The sequence below is a fragment of the Labrus bergylta genome, chromosome 8 (genome assembly GCF_963930695.1).
Source record: "Labrus bergylta chromosome 8, fLabBer1.1, whole genome shotgun sequence".
In the NCBI taxonomy this organism is placed as follows: Eukaryota; Metazoa; Chordata; class Actinopteri; order Labriformes; family Labridae; genus Labrus; species Labrus bergylta.
The window spans coordinates 11,349,440-11,372,020 of NC_089202.1; the positions used below are offsets into that span (position 1 = coordinate 11,349,440).

Below are 22,581 nucleotides of genomic sequence, written 5' to 3' on the forward strand. Positions count from 1 at the left end.
CTGACCATTTCTAGCTTTTCAAACCAGCTGCATACAATAAACACCGTGCTCACTGGCTTTTTGAAGTGTACTTCCTCATTACTCTGCTGCTGTCAAGTCAATAAAGTGTTAATCAGGTCAAACTGCTATGTCTGCTGATCTATGCACGTTTACAGAAAGTGGGAGGGTGTAAAGAAATCTCTTTCCTGTAAACAGTCTGTTTAAAAGAATGAGTAAGTCAGCTGCTTCAATGATTCTCTGACACAGCAGTGCAGGTTTTTTGATTCCCCAAAGACTTGTGCGGAACTTACTTCAGTGACGCTGTCCCGGGCTGGGTGTGAGACTTTGTACAAGATACAGTAATATTTTTTTCATTCATGCAGAGAGATAATACTGTCCTGCAGCTGGACCATGAAGCGATCTTCTCTCCTTATTCTGATGCTAAATGCCTTCTGCACCCTTTCACAAAGTAAGTTTTAAAATGTCCTGCTTAGTTCCTGTAAGAGATTTTCAAGGCAGAGTTCTTCAAAAATATATTATTTAGTTCATCAGACAGCATCTTTATATTTCTTTCACAGGTTTACACTCATGCATTTATAATTGTCCTCATTTCCATTCTATTGTTTTCAGTTCCCCATGAAGTCACCTATGTTGTGGGCTGCGAGAACAACACAGTGGAAGTTCAGTATGAGTTTGATAATGAGGAGATTTTATATATGGATTTCGAAAGAAACGATATCGTTTACACTGTGCCACCTTTTATTATGCTAAACCCAAGTGAAATATTTAGTGGCATACATTTGTATGGAGATGCTCTCAAAGCCAAAGTAGCGTGTGGCGTAGTTCTTGGTGTCCTCAAATCCCAGGAAAAAGATCTACCAGAGGTAACAGGTGAGTAATCATGAACATTTATCAGTGTTATGAAGTGATTAATGAAATGCTAAAGACGGTTTTTAATGGACTCTCACCCCTTTGAAGACCCCCCTGAGAGCGTCCTCTACCCTGCAGACGAAGTTCAGTTTGGATTTGAAAACAGCCTCACTTGCTTTGTAAATCACTTCTACCCACCTGGAATCAAAGTCAGCTGGACTAAAAATGGCCACCCAGTGTCAGAAGGGGTGTCGCTCAGTCGATATTATCCCAATAAAGATAAGACCTTCCACCAGTTCTCCACCCTGAAATTCACACCAGAGGAGGGGGACATTTACAGTTGCACTGTGGAGCACATAGCTCTGGACCTGCCTCAAACCAGGATCTGGGGTAAATGCTTTACCCACTTTAAGATTTTAATAAACCAAACATGTTTTGTTGTGCCTGTAATAATGATGCCTTTGCTTTCTATCTTTCTCCACAGAACCAGACATCAGTCATCCCAGTATTGGACTAGATGTTTACTGTGGAGTGAGTGTGACTGTGGGCTTGTTGGGATTCGCAGGTGGAATAGTTTTACTCATTAAAGGACACCTTGGACAATAAATGCTCAGTTTGAAAAAGATGTGATAAAGGTTATAGTTCCTTAAGCTGCAGTCTGGTTTTAAGAGGTGAAAATATCCCAACTGCTGGTGTTTTTTTATTCTTTCCTTGTTTCTTTAACTGCTCATTCAATAACTTATAGGTAGAAGTTTTGGAAAAATACATCTATAAATGTAATATTTCCTCACAAACAAGAAAAACATGCGTCAGCATTAAACATAACACATTGCAGTTTATATTTAGCTTTAAATTAAATATGGGTTTAAGGGAAAATTCCACATCTTTACTAATAAACAATAATGAGAAAAAGTAATTTTTCCTCCTCCACTTTCCAGAAAATGTGTACTCATTAAAGGCTGTTTGGAGATTTTCTCTTTGTTACATCACAAAGGGCAGTAACCCCTTCCCCAGGTGGGTGTCCTCCGAGTCTGCCTTCTTAATGTAAACCACTGGGAATGGTGCAAGAAAGCCCAAGCCACCAAAGCCTTTCTAAAGTGGTGTGTTCAAACACAGCTCACTTGCATTTAAAGATACAGAAACAGCCTGTTCTGAGCAGGGCTGAAATAGAGGGGTTTATAGGCATGATACAAAACAGGATCAGAGTGGATTTTTAGTAAGAAACTTCACAGACATGTTTTTGGGAACTGAGATTTTTTGTTGAAGTGGAGTATAATATGTGACCTTTATCTACATGTGAAAAATGATCGACAATCTTGCAAGAGTGACCTCACTACAGCAGATAAAACACGTTTTGAAAAAAAGTGACTCATTGAAATCATTCAAGTTAAAAAAAATGTGAAAATCATTTTGGTTTTCCCAAGGTCAGTGTTTATGTGTTCTGTTCAGGTGTGCTATTAAACCAAAAGAAAAGAGAAAGACGTGATGTGCATGGGGCAGGATTTTCAGCAAACATGTTTTAATAAATAAGATAATACAGTTCTCTTTAGCCTACCTTTCTTTTTACATTTTGTTGCCTTTTAAATAGTTGAAAATGCATACACAACACTACAGATCTTAGCTTTGTAAAATGTAAGATATTAAATGAGACTATGCTCCATGGGGCATAGCTGTTTGCATGACAAAATAAAACATGTAATTGGTTGATTCATTAAAAGATTTATTCGTCAATGTAAAAATTACATGATTTCCCTTTTGGGATGATTTATTTATACATTTTCAATTTAGCATACAGACAGCAAAGTTACAAGGGAAACAGCAGCCACCCACAGGTAAAAGAACACAAAAGAAACAGTTGGAGAAAAAACAAGAAGCCACAGAACAAAACTAAAAGATAATAAATAAATCATATATTGTAGGATACCAAACAGCACAACTGTTAAATACACAGTCAAAGTGTCTTGTTGATATATACATAGTGAATCATGTACACACAGATATGACACAGTTTGTACAAACTTATGCAAGCAGGGCAATACTTTTGGTCATTCTTGAAAAATAAAACAAAAACAGTTGCCACGTTTTGCTGAAGGTAGAACAAAGCGTTACAGGAACTCTTATATACCTGCAGCTTTAGCACTGCTGAACAAAGCAAAAGATGATGCACTTAAACCATGCCGGGTGGCCCAAAGTGCTGATTTACACTTTGGGCAGGTTGTAGAAAGAGAACGGTAAAATGAACCCTTTTATCACATTTGTAAACAGATACAGGTCCCTGACCTTGATTTAGTGAGCCACAAAACAACATTCAATCTAAAGAGTTGCGCTAGAGCATACCGGTAAAACAGGTATTTCTGGTCAGTTATTTGTTCCGTTTCTTCTTTTCAGAGGACGTCAATTTCTTCTATAACTCACTGATGCACAGAGCAGGTTTTTGCTAATACACAAGAATTCATGCATGATTTACCAGTGGACCAGATGTCTTCTGTGGAGTAGGCTCGACTCTGGGCTTGGTGAGGGTCACAAGTGTAAGTAAGTAGTGTGAAAGTGCTGAGATAAACTTGTGAATAAAATATGTAATTATCTAACAGAGGAGTTAATTCACAAAAGGTAGAAAGTGTTTTGCAGTATTAACATTAAGAGTGGGCATAGATTGATATCAGAGGAGGATATTAATACAGTATTAACGTGTTTAAGTGATGGAACATAAAATTGGTTTAAATAATCATATGTACATTCACAGCGGTTACAGTTCTGGCACTCTGGGACTGTTTAGCGTTTATCAGAGTGACAGCCTGGGAGAATAAACTTGTAAACTTTCTGAGTCGGGTTGTTTTGGCTTTCTGTGATCTGCAAAGCCTACTGGAGCGGAGGAGTAGTTTGAACAGTTTGTGACCCGGGGTGTGAGGAGTTTCCTGACTTTGGTCTGGTATAAGTCCTGGATGGGGGATAGGTCAGCACAGATTAATTTTTCTGCAATTCCGGCCTCTTTCTGAGCTACAAAGGCAACAAGACCGCCACAGACAACACAGATAGTTTCTTAACAGTTGTTCTTTATGTTTGAAACCACTTCTGTCCCGTAGGTGTCAGATGAATTGATTACCTCGCTTTGTCCGTCAAAGCACTTTGCAAACATCTGTTTTTAAAGGTTCTTTAAAAATTAAAGTCATTATTATCATTATCTGCACGCAGCGTTTGTTTAGAAGCAAATATTCATGAATGAGAATGAGTGAAACAATTCACTATCAAAAGTGAGGAACTCTTTGAGCCACACCTACTTTAAAGAATGTTACTGCTGCTACACTTCCTCATGTGCTGTGTGTGTGTGTGTGTGTGTGTGTGTGTGTGTGTTTGGGTTATTCGTGTCTGTTCTCGTAAGTGATTATGAATACATGCAGCTTATTTTCACTGCTAAGTCTTCTGCTATTCTCAAGAGCAGGTATGTTTTCCTAAAACATAAAAGCTTTAACATTGTTTTTATTGTGTTGCTGTTATAAAGAACATGCTGATTTGAAAGACAGTGTTTTAAAGTCATCTAATACTTGTTGCTTTCTGTTACAGACGCTCTCTACGCTAACGCTTTACTTAACTGCGTGTTCACTTCAACAAATGATGTTGTGTATCTGGGACAACTCTTCATCAATAAGGTGCTGTGGGGAGAATACAACAGCACTGTGGGGAAATATGTCGGATTCACAGAGAAGGGAAGACAAATTGCAGAAGAGGTCAACAAAAACCCTTCTTTCTTGAAACAAGAAAAAAAGAATTTAGAGAAATGCAAGACCCACGTCCCAGTGGCAATGGAGATCCTTTCAAAAGCAGGTAACTTTGTGAGTTAAACTCTGGTAATACTTTATACCAAAATCTTATTGTGGTTTTAATCAGTATACAGTATATGTTGTATCAATAAAATGCCAACCTGTTACCTACATCAGGACAATATACATGAGTACAAGAGGAACATAAATGTTCATGAAAAAATATTAAGTAGACTATTCAGGTAGGTATTTTTTACATTTTCTTTTCTAATAACCTAATGTCTAGCTACAGTCATCAGGAATTATTATTTATAATTTATAATAATTTATAATAATAATATAATTTAAAATAGCATGTTACATTTTGGAAAGATGGTGAAATTAGAACTCTTATAAAAGTATATTTTGTCCTTTTTTGGACGCTGCTAGATAATGTAATGTCTGCTCTGTCCACATAAGATTTGCACATTTTAACTAAAATAATGGTGTGGTCATTATTTTAAAACAAACCCTATATTGTCCAAAGCATTCCCCATTGAGATGTGAGCTGTGGAACTATTTCCGGAGGAGTGCTACTGGTGTCTTCAATCTGTTTATTTTAGTTCATGATCGGGGTTCAATAATGCATTTAAATGTCTCATTGTGTCCAATACATCATAAAGCATAAAGTGTTACATTCAAGTCAACTTGACATGCCGACACGGCCAAAAGACTACATGCCTCCAAACACACACCGGAATCCAATTACCTGGAGCCTTGGCTTCATGCACAGCACAAGTCAAGACTCCACCCAGTGTTCAGTAACGGAATTACACTCAAAATACAAATTCACAGTGTTGTGTTAGGTTTCTTGCAAGGATCAATAAAACCAAGCATTTTGGCTCCTACAAATTATAACACTTTAACTAGATACTTATTTCAAAGGTCTGTAGATAAAACTATTAAAAAAAAAAACACTTCTTTAAAAAATATCAGGTTACTTATTCAAGTAGACTTGTAATACAGGGAATTCAAATTTATGAAACCTTTCCGACAGCATGTTATTATTTTCTTTTTATGTGTGGTTCGTTGGGGGCTTTTGTTAGATAAAAGCAGAGAAAGCTCCATAGAAAAAGTTTGGGAACCACTGAAGAGCACTGAATCATATTTCATATTCTTTGTACATTTTTCTTTCTAGGTTTTATTGGTAAGTTATTAATGAGCTGCCATAAAATATTTAAGACATGCTTTCTTGAAAACGTTCACCACATTGATGGTTTTATTATAGGTCTGTCATTTAACGTCTACTTGTTTTGTCTCCTTGTTCTTTCGTGCAGTCGAGCCCTCGGTCAGACTGAGAGCATTTGATGCAACGGACAGCAAACACCCACGAATGCTCGTCTGCAGCGCGTACAACTTCTACCCCAAACAAATCAATGTGAGATGGCTGAGAAATGGAAAGGAGGTGACATCTGATGTGACGTCCACTGAGGAACTGCCCAATGGGAATTGGCTTTATCAGATGCACTCCTACCTAGAGATGACTCCCAGAGCTGGAGAGAAAATCGCCTGCATGGTGGAGCATGCAAGTTTCCAGAAGCCCAAACTGTATGAGTGGGGTAAGAGAGTGACAGAAAGTGTGAGGTGTGATGTTTTATGTTGGTAAACAGTCTCATCAAGTTTAGGGATTATTTAACCGACTCAGTGGACAGTCAGTTATCATTTCTATCATCCAACAACTACAATGAGGTGATGAGGCCATCTTTATGCGTCCGGCAAGCAAATTTATTTTCAGAGTTTGCTGCCTTTACTGACAATAAAGCTCTGCCCATCCAGGAAGTAAAATGACAGGTAAAGTAGAATCAGATTGTGTTAATCTTACACAAATGACACAATTCTAAATGGACCCTACTGATGTCATTATTAAAAAAATATGCTAGTTTTAACAAAGCTGCAACCTCTGCTGTTGAAAAATGAAGCCAAAGCAACTGTTCAGAACACTGCAGTTCTTTTAGTGTCCACTTGAGGCTAGCTGCAAATGACCCAGTAGTCCCATGCACACCCTTGTTAAAAAGTCTATTTTTACAGTCTGGTTAAAAAAACAAATTTGGTCTGAATAGCTCGTGTCTTGATTGGCACACGCTGTATTCAACTGTTTTGATCTTAAGACTAAGAGGTATTTATAATTAAGGGTGTGGCTGATCTGAGTGTCAGGCAGAGGATGTTCCAAAATGGTGTCTGCCACTGTTGGGATTAAAAACTACGCTTCAGAAACCAATGGGTGACATCACTGAGACTATGTCTTATACTATGTTTTGTACAGTCTACAGGTTTATAGAAATCTTCATTTCAATTGAGTTTTGGTATTTTATTCATACAGTATGTAAATCTTATGTAGTGTTCTCGATAAATGTATTTTCAGACCCGATATGTGAGTCTGACAGGACCAAGATTGCTGTGGGGACAGCCGTGCTGCTGCTGGGTATAGTCTTCCTGGTTGCCGGACTTTTTTGCTACCTGAGGAACCCACATGGTGAGAGAACCATTTCACCAAAAAGGCCAAAACAAAATGCTCTTCCTTGTTAACATTTGAGGATAACATTTAGTAACTCTACATGGAACCTATTTTCTAATACAAGGAAGCAAACACAATGTTTAATTGGTGTGATTATGGGCCTACATGTACAAGTACAGATGGGGCATACTCTATCTATAATTATAAAAAGTCTGACCAAAAATTCATCACAAATTATTGTGATTAAAAGTCAACAAGTTCAGTTATACTTCACTCTCTTCCCCCTCTTGTTCTTTTCTAGGACGTCAGTTGGTGCTGACGCAGCCTGCCAGTTAAGGATTGAATGAAGAAGAGACGAGCTCCACAATCAGTTCTCCAAGAGAAATACAGCTTCACTATGTGCTTGAGGATGCTAATATGCTTTCATTTCATAGCTTTACAAATGAATAATTTGAGCGGTCATTTTACTTTGCCAAAGTGGGAAAACTTTGCCAAAGGGACAAAGAGCCTGATGGACAAAGTGGTCGAGGTGACTGCAAAAGGCTGCATCACAATCATCGGTGGGGTCGACACTGCCACCTGCTGTGCCAAGTGGCTGTGCCAAGTGGTCCCAAATTACTAGTCATCCAAATAGTTCTGGCTCTACTGCGATAGAAAACATGTTGTAAGTTGTACAAAATGAAGGTCAAGGTCTTCAATGGAAAAAGTTTAAATTTTTGTATTTTTTTTTATTACTCTTGTTGAAAATTTATACACAACAACACTACATTGCTAAACTTTCTGAATCTAATTTTTCAGTCCACGCTGGCTTGGGCATGTTTGTATGACAAAATCACAATATTGGTATAGCCTATAATGATGTATGATACTTTAAAACCCTTGTGTTATTTATCTTATTATCTGCAGACATAATCTCCTAATTTTCAATGTTTTATGTTTAATGTGAATGATGTTAAATGTTGTTGTTTTATGGCTGCAGCATGGAATTTTTATTTTTTTATTTTATTTAAATTGTACTGTGTTCACTTTTTGTCTGCAATCTTTGCTCTTTGCTGCTGTAACAATGTAAATTTCCCCATTGTGGGATAAATAAATGATTATCTTATCTTAAACATTCTCACCTTGTGGGATAAATAAAGTTAATTTTGAATCTTGAATAACCATGATCGAGGGCTAATAAGTTGTACGGAACCTTAGTCATATAACTTCATATAACTTGGCAAGAAAAAGGTTTTGACCATCATGCGCCATGTTGCCTGTAAGACAGCTTCAAGGGTTTTTTACAACCCATGAGAAGCTCCTCGTCATGCGCATGCGCTCTGTGGAACGATGAGCCGTTTTGGATTCTATTTCATTTTTATCTTTTTGTTGATTAAATGTCCGAGTTTGATCCTGTTCCTGTGTTTCGCGATATATGTTTACGTTCATTACAGAACAAGATAATAGACATGGAAATAAGAGGGAGAAGAAAAGACGCAGATTGATATGTTGTTTTCCTCTGTGATAAGACGTTCACTGGTTTACGAGCACGTCATGAAATGTGTCGTCCTTGTCACCGCGGCTCTGAGTGACGTCAGTCTGAAGTGATGGACTGTGTTGTTCCCGTCTCGGAGGTCAAACAAGCACTGAGTGCATCACGAGAGAGGGTTAAAAAACTCACACGAACTGAGAATGACTGGAAACGGAGCATTCACCAAAACAGCAGGTACGATTTAAAGACTTATTTGTGAAGTTCAGATAGCTGAAAATACCTGTAGGCCTAAGTGGAGACTGGCCCTTTTTTCATTCTGTGCTCAGCTATAATAACTCACCATTGTTATTAATCTTTCTTAATAGTGGGAAGTTGTTTTGCTTATTTTGGAGTTTCCAGACGAAACCTACATAGCCTACTCCAAGTTACTGAACACTAAAGCTTCAGAGGAAAGTGTACACCTTAGTATTTAGCCTTTTAAGACAGCTACTGTTGGGTGTACATCTAGCAAATAAAGTTAACTCGCCTACAGATTGGTGTAGAAGTCTTTATCAACATTATTGAATAAACAGTTTGCTTCCAATCATTTCATTAAGCTGCAAAGTTACGTCTTTGGATTTACTGTAAATGCACCATTGATTGTATTTTGACCATGTACTTTAAGTAGGTTATAGTGACTCAGTTGAGCTGATTTACCTTTTTGGAAATAAGTGGTGTATTTTCACACAATGGTATTGCTACTTGTACTTGAGGTAGCCTAAATGTCAAAATACCTCTTCTAGTCCTGGCCTTGCATAATTGTGCTTTTACCACGTACTTCACACGATTTTATTCTGCTCTTACGAACCATATTCTATTCTGTTCCTATATTTCTCATCTCTTTCATTTTATTTCACTCCTTTTTGTTGTTTCTCTCGTCTGTAGCTACTGTACCTTACTCTGAAATCACTTATTCGTCTTTGTTCTGTGCTACTCTTCTTCTTTTACACTACCTATCTCTACACCACCTGGTCATATTTGTCTTACCACATCATACTGTACCCTCCTTTTAATATACCAAATACAATAATTTGTGGTGGCAATCTTCATTTGCATTTCAAAGGTCAAACTTATATGTGACTATGAGAAAACTCTTGTTATAATACCTTGTCTCAATTCATCCAAATTGAAGGGATAATGTGCAGACAATTTAAATATATTTACAAAGCCAGATCATATATATATATATTGGTTTACAAGCTTGTGATTTGTTGTCTGGCTTCTCATCAGTCTCTCTCTGCCATAACTTTGCAGCAATCCTGCCAGTGTGTTCAGCTGTATCGGCTGTTTGTACAAATGGGGGCCTTAGTGTCACATTGGCTGTACGGCAGGGCAGACGACAGCCTTCCCTTCTCTTCATCAGATTTTCTTCATCTGGCTTTACCGACCTCCTCTCGCCTTGCTGTCACTCTGAACTCCTCTCCCGTCCCTCACGGAGACACTCGCTCACACTGGAGCTCAGTGCACCGCTCTCCCCATTTCCTTATGTCTGACTGCAAACAGGAAGTTACACGCTCACCTATTGAGCAGAGCAGTGATGGGATAAGGGCAGAGATGGGGGTGAATAGTGGGCTTCATGTATGGGAGGTGCAGTGGAGCCCCAGCCTCAGGGGGAGTCATGCTGTCATTGGTATTACCACGCAGAAATGTCCTCTGCAGGCCTCAGGGTATAACGTGCTGATTGGTGGAGACTCACAGTCCTGGGGCTGGGAACTCAAAACCAATCAGCTCTGGCATGCTGGTCAGAGCTTTGGACTTTACCCAGGAAAGAGGAAAGGGGGTCCCCCTGAAGCTGCAGAGGATTTTAGCCCACTTTCTTCCAATTTAAGACTATTAAAGGCAGCAGAGACACCTCTTCACATCCCTGAGTGCATCCTGCTTGTCTTGGATGCAGATGCAGGGACTCTTGGATTCATTGTAGACGGCAGCTTCCTTGGTGTTGCTTTTACAGATCTCCCTCGAGGAGGGGAGATGTTCCCAGCAGTAAACAGTGTTAGAGGAGGAGCCATCATACGACTACAATACCTGAACGGTGCCACACGTAAGTATCTGATTAACACAGAGCTTCTTTAATTAGATCTGCTTTAGGCTAAAAGGAAAGACACACTAACAGAGATTTTCTGTCTCTCCATACAGGTGATCCTCCTGCTCTGATGGCTTTATGTGGACTGTCCATTCGTCAGTCTTTAGGGAAAGAGAGACAGAATCAAACAGCAAAGCTGCCACTACCGCCTCGTCTCCAGCACTACTTGATTTCAAGTCATTAGTTTGTGCTTGCACACACACAAAAATAGGAACGTTTAGTTAATGATCACACAGCCTACCAAGAACCTGTAACATATTTTCTGTTATATGAATTATTATGTAAAATGCAGTGTGACTGTGACCAGACAAGTGTTTTTGTTATCCATCTTATTTATTGCGATGTGACTTATTGACTTATTGATATATATATAGGCAAGTTGGCTGATAATATTTAGAAACTAGTCTGTAGACTGTATCTGTCAAAGTGAGCTGTGCAAGTAATGGGGGGGATTTGGGGCGGTATTGTCAGAATAAGGCAATATACATTGACTGTTTCTTCCTCTTTGTAAAATATAAAAGTCTTGGATTTATATTGGACGTTTCTTTATTGCTTTTATCTCATGTTTCATCATCTCACAAAGCTCAGGAGAAAAGAGAAAAGGGGCATTTCTTTTGTGTTGTTATAGGTGGCATGGAGTCTTTCTTTATTGAACAAATAAATCAGTCAGTAGTGTTGAGGAGTGTTGGTATTTGTTGTAATTCAGGAATCATAAGATCCAGCCCATAGACTGTAAATATTACGATCCAGCCCCATCTGTGTACTGATGGCTTACAGACTGTGGCCCTGTCAAGTCCGAAACAATACTCAATAAAATGTAACAGAAAGTAAAGAGTAAACACAAAAAGTAGGCTATAGGCTGATTCTATGTTAAGTGCTTATTTAATTCTTTCATATATAAATACATAAACTACATTTTGTTTGACTTATTCTACATTTTTCTTTTTTTGGATGTTAATCATCACAGACAAGAGACGGCTAAGCGGGACAATCTGAAGGCTGTTGCTATGACAACGGGAAAAAAAAACGGAGAAGGAAAGAGCGCGCGCGCGCAGTAGTGGGGTTCCCGGGGTAACCGCCTGTAAGAAAATATTTTCATTAGCTTAAGTCCTCACAACTTCTGTAAGTATGTTTCAGCAAACTAAATGAAAATTATGTGCCAACACTAGTAGCTTGCCTGCTAATTGTTAAATTATCCATTACACTCCGTTGGCTAACATTTATAGATAGTTTACAATTTAGGTTGCTACTTGGTTCTATAAGCGTTATTTAACTATTCGCAAAGAGATGTAGAGTAGTAACTCAGTAGTTTTCCCACTGTTTCTACCTAGATCTTACTGGTGATGGCAGCACTGGAAAGTTTGAGAGGAAGAGTAGAGGCAGGGTTAGTTTTTGGTCCACAACACCTAAATGTAGACGCAGAAGAGGAGGAAGACTCACCTCTGGTAAGCTCACTTTCCAGCAGAATAGTCATCAGTTCAGACAGTAAGATGTAACTCCGGTTCATAATTGTCAACAGGTGTTACTGAGTGTTTTTGCTCAGCATGGACAAGTGGCTCTATGCTTCTATGACAGTAATGACTCCTCTTTACACTACATGAAAGACACTCCTGACAACTGTGAGCTCCACCTGCTGGCCAGAGGTAATTGTCTGTAGAAAAGGTAGATATTCATTTAGATAGATAGCTTTGCTTTACTGTGCTGTACCTTGTGCCTTAATGTTGCGTACACTATGTGTGTAAGTACTGTATAGTGTGTATGCATATATATGCATATATATATATATATATATATATATATATATATATATATATATATATATATGCAGAGGTTTTCCTTTCTTTTTTTCTTTTTTATTATTATTATTATTATTTTATTTTTTTCTCTTCAGATTTTTTCTGATTGTGTAATACTGGCTGGTTGGTGGGTGGCTAGGCTTGAGGGAGCATTAAGTGTGAGTGAATGTGAGTGTGTGTGTGTTTGTGGTGTGGGTGTCTCTCTGTTTAAATGCTTGGTATTATGTTTTGGATTTACCTTTTATTTTGATTTTGTATTATGATGATTAATTTATGTTTTGTAAGGACCCCCTTGAAAATGAGAGGTTGCATCTCAAGGGGCTATCCTTGAAATAAATTACAAATTACTTCCTTTTGTTCTTTTTGTTAAGTCATCCAGGAGCTTAGTCCCCATGTTATTATCACCAGTGCAAAGCAGGAGCACTGCATGACACGCTTCCTGCAAAAACTTGGTGAGTTCTTGAAGAATAAAAGTTATCTTCATTTAGGAATGGGAAACGCTATAATGTGACAGACATGTTTCTTTTGATATAATATAAGACATGAGGAATCTAAGGCAAGCAGCTGGCTTTTAGTGTGATAAGGGAAAGGAATGATTGTATATTATACAATGCCATATCAGGCTTTCACTTTGCACATTATAGTAGATTCTATCCTGTGTTCAACTTTTTTTTAAAACCCCCCCCCCCCCTCCCCGCCATTTGTACTTAAGGTGCAAACCCAGACTACAAACCTGAGGTGGTCATTTATCCGTTTGTTGACTTTGGTAATTATACATTCAACAATTTTAATCAAACATGGTCGTTACTTTCACGCAGGATTTTTTCAATTAACAGATTCATCTTGGGTCCATTTTGAATCGTGTAGGTCTCGAGGTTGGTAAGCAAAGGCTACTGTCTGCCCATCTGCCTTTCCTTCCTGCCTCCATTACAGAGATGGACAAATTGTCCTACCTCTCCTCCTGTATCTCCTTTGACTCGCCCCTGATGGTGAGCCAGCTGTCACCATATCATTCTGTCCATCAGACCATCATTATGCAGAAACTTAACAGGAGCTGTCATTCATTTCCCTGTATTGTGTGTGTGTGTGTGTGTGTGTGTGTGTGTGTGTGTGTGTGTGTGTGTGTGTGTGTGTGTGTGTGTGTGTGTGTGTGTGTGTGTGTGTGTGTGTGTGTGTGTGTGTGTGTGTGTGTGTGTGTGTGTGTGTGTGTGTGTGCGTGTGTGTTTATCCCTTGTGTAGATGAGGGCAGTGGGTGCTCTGCTCAAATGTCTGGACAGGAGGAGAGTAGGAGTGGAGCTGGAAGACAGCAGTGTTGGAGTTCCAATCCTACAGTTTCACGCCTACACACTGTAGGACACACATTTATTTAGTTTTGCACACACACACACACACACACACACTCACACCAACACACACAAACGAACACAGATAGGACTGTGGTAACACATTTTCCACAATGACTTTGTCAATGAATAGTACCTTTTACTGCTCTGTCTTTAGATAGTTAAACTACCGTTCTGTACATGTACATCTACAGTTATGCAATTTGATTCCCCTTTATTTCTGTAATTCTCAATTCTTTGTCTAATAGTTAAAAAACACTAGTGTGTGTGATGCAGTAGTTTTCATGCATGAAAAGGTTGCTTCTCTAAAATGTTCATTGTTTCTTCCCAATATAGTAAAGGTGTTGTTTGTATTGATAGAGACACCTACAGGTAAGACTTTCATCACAGTCTCTATCACATAATTGATCTGTGTCCCTTTTATGATCCTAAAAGCTTACACTGCTCTACCAAATCACTTATCTCTTGTTCTTTTTAACAAGTTAATTCTTTACTGTACCCTTTATTTTGAATTACATTTTTATTTTAATTGAACATCAAGGACATTTTCACAAACTTGCTTTTGTAGAACTTTCTCTTGTTCTCTCCTGCAGCAATGTTTTTACTCATTTTAACTTAAAATTTGAATTTGATTTTTTTCTTTCTTTCTCTTTTTTTCCTTTTATTATTATTGTGCTTTTGCATGTTTTGTGATAAACATTGTATTTCATTCAAATAAATATATTTAGTTTTGAAAGACTTGTTATTTTAATCAGATTTATAACGGGTTAAGGCAGGCAACAATATATATATAGAAAGAGATGGAGAGATCACAGTGTGCTGTGTTTTTTCCAGTGTACTGCAGATCTTTAAGTCAGAACTTCACCCATCAGTCTACAAGCTGCATTCGGGTGAAAAAGAAGGACTCAGTCTTTACGGTACAATGGTTTAAAGGTACCTATTCACGCATTTGTATTTGTTTGTGTGTAATATAAACTATTTGTTCAAATTGTGTTTTTCAGGCATACTTAACCGCTGTAGGTGCAAGTTTGGTTCCAAACTACTACGGTGAGAAACAGATCTTTCTATAGTCCAATCACACAATAAAAAAGCAAACAAACAATGAAGATGTCTTTATTTCATCAACAGAGAACTTTAGACTCTGTACTTAGGATGGTAAATAACATTAATGTCAGATAACTCCATTATATGTAGATAGATAGACAGATAGACAGATAGATAGATAGATAGATAGATAGATAGATAGATAGATAGATAGATAGATAGACAGATACTTTATTAATCCCGAGGGATTCAGTAGTAGTTTACAGAAGACATGCACAACATGAAACATTTGTTACAAATAAACAAACAACCGCTGTCCCCCCTCCCATACATATATATTAACTCGAAACAAAGATTTAAGTAAGCCCCTACATGAAATAAAATTAAACCTGTGCAATTAAAAATAGACTAATGCAAAGAAAAATTTACATAACCCCGTTCAGGAATAAAAATATATATATATATGTGCAATTTAAGTGGAACCTATAAACGTTTTAAGGAACATTAGAAAAATTAGACCTGTGCATAAGGTATTACATTACATTGCTTCAGCACCATCAATACAACAGTACTAATATTATGACTTCTAAAAATAGATAGGACAATTTATCGTTGTATTTACAGGGGAGGTTAGATATAAGTCATGTTAGACTTAAGTTAAAAGTCTTGTTAAGAGGCAATGATACTAAATTTAATAATAAAATGAGTGGACAGTAGCTCAGTCTGTAGGGACTTGGGTTGGGAACTGCAGGGTCTCTGGTTCAAGTCCCGGTGCTGTCTGAAATATGGAAGCTTGTCTGGTAGCTGGAGTGGTGCCAGGGCACTTCCCAAGTCTTGTGCATGTGTGTATTTCAGGCCTGTAGGTGTAAGAAGCATGCCTCTCAATAACAGAGTGTAAACCAGAATTTCCCTCCAGGATTAATAAAGTATGTAAAATTAAAACTAAATAAAATAAAGTTATTTCATATACTTACATACACACTATAAGACTTCTTTATTGCAGTTCAGGTAGAATATTTCTGTTTGGCGCTGGAATTTCAAGGTTTGTATACTGCTGCTTGTTTATATGGCAACAAGGCTAATATCTGAGCTTTTAAAATTATTTTTTTCATCTGGTTTTGGTATGGTGACAAATGTAATAATGTGAATTTTAATTACATGCTGTGGTTATTTAAGTGATTGTACAATATTGTCATTCTGTCACTTTTCTATTACACTCGTGGTTAACTCTGGTCTACGTAATTAATGGCAGACATACGAATTTACAAGCTTGTTCTTTTTATTAAAGATAAGTTCTAATTACTGTGAGTGATGTTCTCTCTTTGTCAGTGAGTGGTTTCTGCGGCCAACACAGGACCTTGCTGTGTTACACAGGAGACAGGAAGTAATACGCTTCTTCACGTCACCTCGTAACTCCGATGCCCTGAGCACTCTGCAGTCCTCACTGCGCAACATCGGCAACATACCAGTAACATCTCTGACCAATGACCTGCTTTATTCTCCACATCTGTTACTATTTATCCTTTTTCCTGATGTGTCACCACCTGGACATGGAAACTTTGCCTTTGCCTAAAGCTTGTTTGTCTCTTGGTGTGTTTGTGTGTTTAAGACTCTCCTGCGCAAAATGTCTCTCTCTCACACCAAAGTCACAGACTGGCAGAGTCTTTACAAGGTCTGAGTAAAAGTATAATGAAACACACTTTAATTGCCCAAAAGATTTTGTGAAAAGAGTACAACATGTTGTGCTTGTGTGTGCTTGTTAGACAGTGTACAGTGTGGTGTGTATCAGGGACACAGTGCGGCGCCTGCCTCAGTCCATTCAGCTCTTCCGTGATATAAGCGAAGGTTTCTCTGATGACCTCCAGTATATTGCCTCACTCATCAGCAGAGTTGTAAGACATACTTTAATACATAGCGTAAATCAGAGAAATCCTGGCTTTTGTTGCTATGCTCAAGAGTTCACAACTATTTAGTAGACTGTTGAGTGTAATAACTTTGACTCCACCTGTAACTTACAACATGTAGGTGGATTTTGAGAGCAGCATAGCTGAAAACCGCTTCACCATCAAACCAAACGTGGACTCGGCAATTGATGATAGTAAGTGCCTCCATACTGAATAAGTGTTAAAAAAAGTAACCAAGTGTTTATGGCTGGTTACTGGTTAGGTCGAAGTCTTATGCACATTTTCTCCCTCTCTCAGAGAAGAGGAGGATGATGGGTTTGTCCGACTTCCTAACAGATGTAGCCAGAAGAGAGCTGGAACACCTGGATTCTCGCATCCCCTCCTGCTGCGTCATCTACATCCCACTGGTCTTAGCTTTATGTCTACACAGCTACCAGCTAATATATATCTGCACAACTACTACATTTTAATTTACTTACCTTGCTTGAGCTCTATGAACACATATTTCAGAACATATTGTCAACTTCACCTTACAGATTGGGTTCCTGCTCTCTGTCCCTCGCCTGTCCAGCATGGTAGAGAAAGAGGATTTTGAGATAGAAGGGCTTGATTTTATGGTTTGTGAGCGTGTTCATTTTATTTTTTTGTCCATTTGTGTTTTTCTAAATGGAATATTCTCATTCTAGTCTGGCTTTTTCTTTTTGTCTATCCTGCATGTGGGATAGTTTCTTTCAGAGGATCGTCTGCATTACCGCAGCCAGAGAACCAAGGAGCTGGACGACCTCCTAGGAGACTTACACTGTGACATCAGAGGTAATTTACCTCATCATTGGAATACAAAAAATAATCGTTGTAAATCTACAAAGATACTGTACTTCTTGTTTCTCAGACATGGAGACAGCAGTGATGACCCAGCTGCAGAGCACAATCCTCGAGAGAAGCACTTCCCTCTACAAGGTTTGCATGCATCACCTCCAGGTCCTATGGTTTATAACACACCTAACATTTTAATAAAATGACTGTTGGCATGGAAGTTATTCTGCAAAAATGTGTAGTTGGAGATTGTGTTTGACTATTTGTACTTCATTTGGCTGTACAATTTAATTATGTAACCGGTCTGTTCAAGCGCAGTGATATGAGCCTCTTGACAGATGGGTGTGCTGCAAAATGTAAATGCAAATGTTATGGATGTCTTTATGAGCAGAATGAGCATTAAAGTCAGAAGATGAATTATTGCTTTGATAATACTTTAGCTGTAAAATGTTCAGAGTATTAAGTAGATTTCAACATTGCAATCAAATGAACATAAAACAAACACTGAGCTTTATTGAAATTGACATTCAGTGTTTCAATAACGTAGGTTTATTAGAGTGAGACTCTGAAAATCTCCTTTGAGAATTACACTATTTTTCACTGTAGACAAAATGATTTCAAAAAAATTGAGACTCAAAACATCAAAACAAATTCACGCACTGTTTTTTTTTTTCACTTGTATTTTTCATTTAATATGGCTAAGTACACAGACTTTGTCTTAAATCACATGCGTAAACCCTGTTGAGCTGTTTAGGACAGTTAGTGTGGTTAATTTATGTTATGTGTAGGTTCTGGGTCTGACTGCTGAGCTGGACTGTCTGATGGCTCTGAGCAGTGCCTCTCAAGAGTACGGCTACTCTTCACCTAAACTCTCCAGCCACAGAAAGATCTCAATCATACAGGGCAGGTAGGCAGTCACACACCAGTTAACCCCCTGTAACATAACATTAGCTTTATTACTGTTGACAGACAGATTATACATACTTATAAAATACAAGTGTTATTTATTCTAGGAATTCAGTACATGATTGATACAGGACTGTACAGATGGAAATTTGCATATGGCTTCATCTGGCATGCTTATGTTCATTAATGTGCACTGTCCCTATTTTTTAAATAAATACAATAATAAATATTTGACACATTTCTAGACACCCTCTTTTAGAGCTGTGCTCCCCTGTGTTTGTGGCCAACTCCTTTCTGAGCTCTGATTCAGAGGGCAGAGTCAAAATCATCACTGGCCCAAACTCATCTGGCAAGAGCATCTACCTCAAACAGGTACGACTGGTGGGAAAAACTCTGGTTAAAAAGTTACCGGTACTTGTAAGTACATATTTGTTTATGACCTTGCATGCACTAAGACAGCTGCCGGTATAACTCAAATTGGCCTTTCATTAATGTCTCTGGAAGGTTTTACGTATTTCTTTTTTTTCTTTTTCAATAAGCTTAAAGTAGTAAATTTACAGGAAAGCTTTTCAAGTGGGAGACAATATAAAGATCAGCATCAAAGAAAGTGATGCGACTTCAGCGTGTTTCTTCTACAGCAACAGTTACATTTCCCTGACAGGGAGGAAATATTGGTAGTTGCACCTCATTCAGGATGACCAAGATTTATATTTACCAATTTCAATGGATTTTACGGTATTATTTATTACAACAATCCAGATTTTACAACTTAATGAGAAACCACAAAACAAGACTCTAAGTAAATGTGCCATAAAGCATCATATTAACAAGCTTTGACCTCCATGTTACCATGGAGAATCATTTATTTGACTCCTCTCTCCTATTTGTCTTTGACAGGTGGGTCTAATTGTGTTCATGGCTCTGATTGGCTCAGACATTCCTGCAAAGGAGTCAGAGATCGGTCTCGTGGATGGGATCTTTACCCGCATGCAGAGCAGAGAGTCCGTGTCTGTGGGCCTCAGCACCTTCATGATAGACCTCAACCAGGTACCTCAGACACTCACACTTTATTTCACACAAGCTTAAGTGTATGTATGTGTGTGGGTGGGTGTGGAAATAAAAGTGAACTTCCAACATTACTGGCCTCCAGCTCCACTCCCACTCTCCTCCTGTCAAGACATTTTATACAACAACTTCTGCCTACAACCATGACATACCAACAAACAAACAAACACACAATATAACAGCAGAGTGTAGTATAACAGTTTGTGTCTTTATTCTCCAGATGGCCCAGGCTCTGAACAGCAGCACGGGCAACTCATTAGTTCTCATCGATGAATTCGGAAAAGGAACTAACACAGTAAGAAGAAACCTGCTTATGCCCTTTGTGAATAAGATACATATGTACACACATAACAGGGACACAGTGTGTCATCAAACTCAAACATCCTGGAAACAGTTCCAAACAATAATATTCTGCCATTTGGAGCTGCAGAAACAGACCTTAAGTTCAGCCCAGCATGTGTGACCTATAAGCAGCAAAATAGCAGCAGCTGTTAAGACTTGCAGATGAACAGTAGATGTGCTAAGGTGCACCAGGGAAGTAATAATGTAATGTTGGAACTACAGGCAAAGACTGTTATAACTTTCCTAATGTTTTATATTTAATTTGAAAACTGACCCATATTTCCTGACTATTTCTTGGAAACATAATAATAATAATAATGATAATAATGATAATAATAATAATAATACATTGGTTTTATATAGCTCTTTTCTGAAAGCTCAAAGACGCTTTGACAAAAACATAAAACAATACATACAGAGTTCACTGTGCTGTCCTCCATCACTGTCTGCCACATTACTCTAGAGAGGGACAGAGAGGCACGAAAGTTCTAAGGAAGAAATAGAGGTGTTGGAGGGAGAGGCTAGTAGAAAAACATTTTAAAAAATGTCAAGTGCAGGCTCCATTAGAAGAAGGAAAAATGGATATAATAGATATATTATTACAACAGCATATCATATGACAATACAAATCCAGTTGCTCATATCGAGAAACCAACAGAGATTTATTATTATGCTCCGCAGATCTATTCGGAACTTGAAATTGAGCAAGTTTTCAGCTCATTGTTTCGCTGCCTGGCCAGAAACTCTACAGTTGAAGTTTATTCTCACCACTTCATCAGCTTTGTTTTTAGCCTGAGCAGACGTCTATTTTTCAGCTAAAAAGTGAAATGTAAACCAAACAGCAAGCTAAATCGGTGAGCAACTAGAGTGAAGGGTTTAAAAGGCCACATAGAGAAGCAAATAAGACTAATACACAGAATGTTTGTTCTGAAAAGACTTTATTACAAACAACAAAGCCGAGTCAATCTGCAGATCTCTGTGATACAATGATCAGTATCAGTCTTACATACAGCTTCTCAGCAAGCTCTGTGAACTCTGGTCAAAACATGTTTCATAGGTCATACCTCAAGTTTAACATTGTCAGGTCAACAATTAGTGTCAGAGGTTACTTACAATTATTTACAGTTATAAAGCACAGTCCCTGCACATATAACACTTACTGAAATAACATCATCAGGGTAAATTAAAGATACCATTGTACAGTAGCTGATGAGCATAGCGTAGCATTTAGAAGGCCAGTCAGTTGGTGTAGACCAACACAGTTTAAAGAGGTTAACACCCTCTTTAACACCCTACAGACCAGTAGGTAGAAATGCTGTGTCAATGGGTTTATTGGTGGCACCAACTCAGTCTGGTGCAATCATGGGTTTTTGTTAAAAGCTTATTCTTATAATAGCTAATGGCATTAAATAGACTAAACACAATGTCAGGTCATGACTGTAAGTTAAGTTCCCCAACAGGTTTGATATCTCGCTGTTGAATACAGCTTATTTTCCAAAGTCTATATATTCTGTATATTTGTGGTTTTTGTTCTTTTATTAGTAGTGATTGGTGAACTCCACCTTTTTTCCACCTTTAACAAACACACACACACACACACACACACACACACATGTCAGGACAAGGAAGGCCACAATGAAAAAATAAGTCCTGGGACTTTTTTGTGTCATTGATGCCCTTTAGATTATGCATTTACATAGATGTTTAACCATTTAGTTATTTAGTTTGAAGTAAATTGTCAAATAAATAGATTAAAAAATAACTTCACCAACAGTAGCTTCATCTCTGCACAGAACACAGCCAATCATAAAATGCTGCCTTTGCAGGTGGATGGACTGTCCCTGCTGGCTGCATCGGTCTCTTATTGGTTGAGAAAAGCTCCCGTGGATGTTCCTCACGTGCTGTTGGCCACTAACTTTCACAGTTTACTGCAGCTGGGCCTCTTACCCTCCTCTTGCCTGCTGTCTCTTCTGGTACTGAGAGAAACTTATTCAGTGATTACACATAGCCTGAAGGACTTTGTGAATGTTCAGTGAAGTTCCTGATTGAAAACTGACATGCTGCAGGATAATATTGTTTGAACATCGAGAGTGTGTGTGTGTGTGTGTGTGTGTGTGTGTGTGTTTGTCTAGACTCTAGAGACAGCTGTGGACGGTGATGAGTTGGTGTTTTTGTACCAACTGAAGGAAGGAATCTGTCAGTCCAGCTATGCTGCAAACATCGCCACTCTGGCAGGCCTACCAACCAGCCTTGTACAGAGAGGAGTGGAGGTAAACACACAATTAGATTCTCATTCACAGAAAGATACTCACATAGACAAACTTTGTGTGTGTGTTTGGTCAGGTGTCTGAACTGTACAGGACAGGACGTTCTGTCAAACGCATTGACAAAGCATCATCAGATGAGCAGGCGAACAGGTTTCAAACTTCAGAATATTAGCAATAAAAAACAGCATAGAGGGCAGAGTTGTCATTCAGAAAGATATGATTTGTATGTGTGACTGACAGGTGCAGGTCTGTGGTGGAGAAGTTCCTGTGCTTGGACCTGGAGGACAAAGACTTGGACCTTCAGCACTTCATGAAAGAGGAGCTCCTGCCCTCTGCTGGGGAGCTGCTAAACCGCAGCTAAAGTCTAACTGCTGTCTCATTTCTACAACTCTGTGGTCAGTTTGCTC

General features: G+C 38.4%; 4 protein-coding genes across 5 annotated transcripts; all 4 read left to right on the forward strand.

Moving 5' to 3' along the window:
- The first annotated feature begins 189 nt into the window (after nt 1–189).
- Nucleotides 190–2,391, forward strand: LOC109990041 (H-2 class II histocompatibility antigen, A-U alpha chain). The gene is made up of 4 exons (XM_020641994.3): nt 190–448; nt 610–870; nt 958–1,239; nt 1,334–2,391. Exons 1-4 carry the CDS (start codon nt 391–393, stop codon nt 1,453–1,455), a joined length of 723 nt encoding a protein of 240 aa, XP_020497650.1. The 5' UTR covers nt 190–390; the 3' UTR covers nt 1,456–2,391.
- Nucleotides 2,392–3,240: 849 nt separating this feature from the next.
- On the forward strand, nt 3,241–8,213 carry LOC109990040 (rano class II histocompatibility antigen, A beta chain). 2 transcript variants are annotated; one of them, XM_065957811.1, is made up of 5 exons: nt 3,241–3,377; nt 4,411–4,671; nt 5,924–6,205; nt 7,009–7,119; nt 7,403–8,213. In XM_065957811.1, exons 1-5 carry the CDS (start codon nt 3,308–3,310, stop codon nt 7,435–7,437), a joined length of 759 nt encoding a protein of 252 aa, XP_065813883.1. In that variant the 5' UTR covers nt 3,241–3,307; the 3' UTR covers nt 7,438–8,213. The 2 variants fall into 2 exon arrangements, with proteins under 2 accessions (XP_065813883.1, XP_020497649.1); XM_020641993.3 differs by lacking the exon at nt 3,241–3,377 and adding an exon at nt 4,134–4,288.
- Nucleotides 8,214–8,343: 130 nt separating this feature from the next.
- On the forward strand, nt 8,344–12,197 carry si:ch1073-228j22.2 (SPRY domain-containing SOCS box protein 1). The gene is made up of 3 exons (XM_020641988.3): nt 8,344–8,806; nt 9,866–10,652; nt 10,748–12,197. Exons 2-3 carry the CDS (start codon nt 9,908–9,910, stop codon nt 10,876–10,878), a joined length of 876 nt encoding a protein of 291 aa, XP_020497644.2. The 5' UTR covers nt 8,344–8,806; nt 9,866–9,907; the 3' UTR covers nt 10,879–12,197.
- Nucleotides 12,038–22,535, forward strand: msh5 (mutS homolog 5). The gene is made up of 25 exons (XM_065957876.1): nt 12,038–12,053; nt 12,185–12,337; nt 12,862–12,942; nt 13,203–13,256; nt 13,358–13,479; nt 13,730–13,839; nt 14,170–14,205; nt 14,668–14,750; nt 14,835–14,880; nt 16,207–16,345; nt 16,487–16,549; nt 16,641–16,769; nt 16,903–16,975; nt 17,079–17,188; nt 17,318–17,398; nt 17,507–17,594; nt 17,671–17,738; nt 18,383–18,501; nt 18,746–18,872; nt 19,398–19,547; nt 19,786–19,860; nt 21,734–21,880; nt 22,040–22,177; nt 22,251–22,324; nt 22,415–22,535. Exons 1-25 carry the CDS (start codon nt 12,038–12,040, stop codon nt 22,533–22,535), a joined length of 2,403 nt encoding a protein of 800 aa, XP_065813948.1.
- The last annotated feature ends 46 nt before the right edge of the window (nt 22,536–22,581 follow it).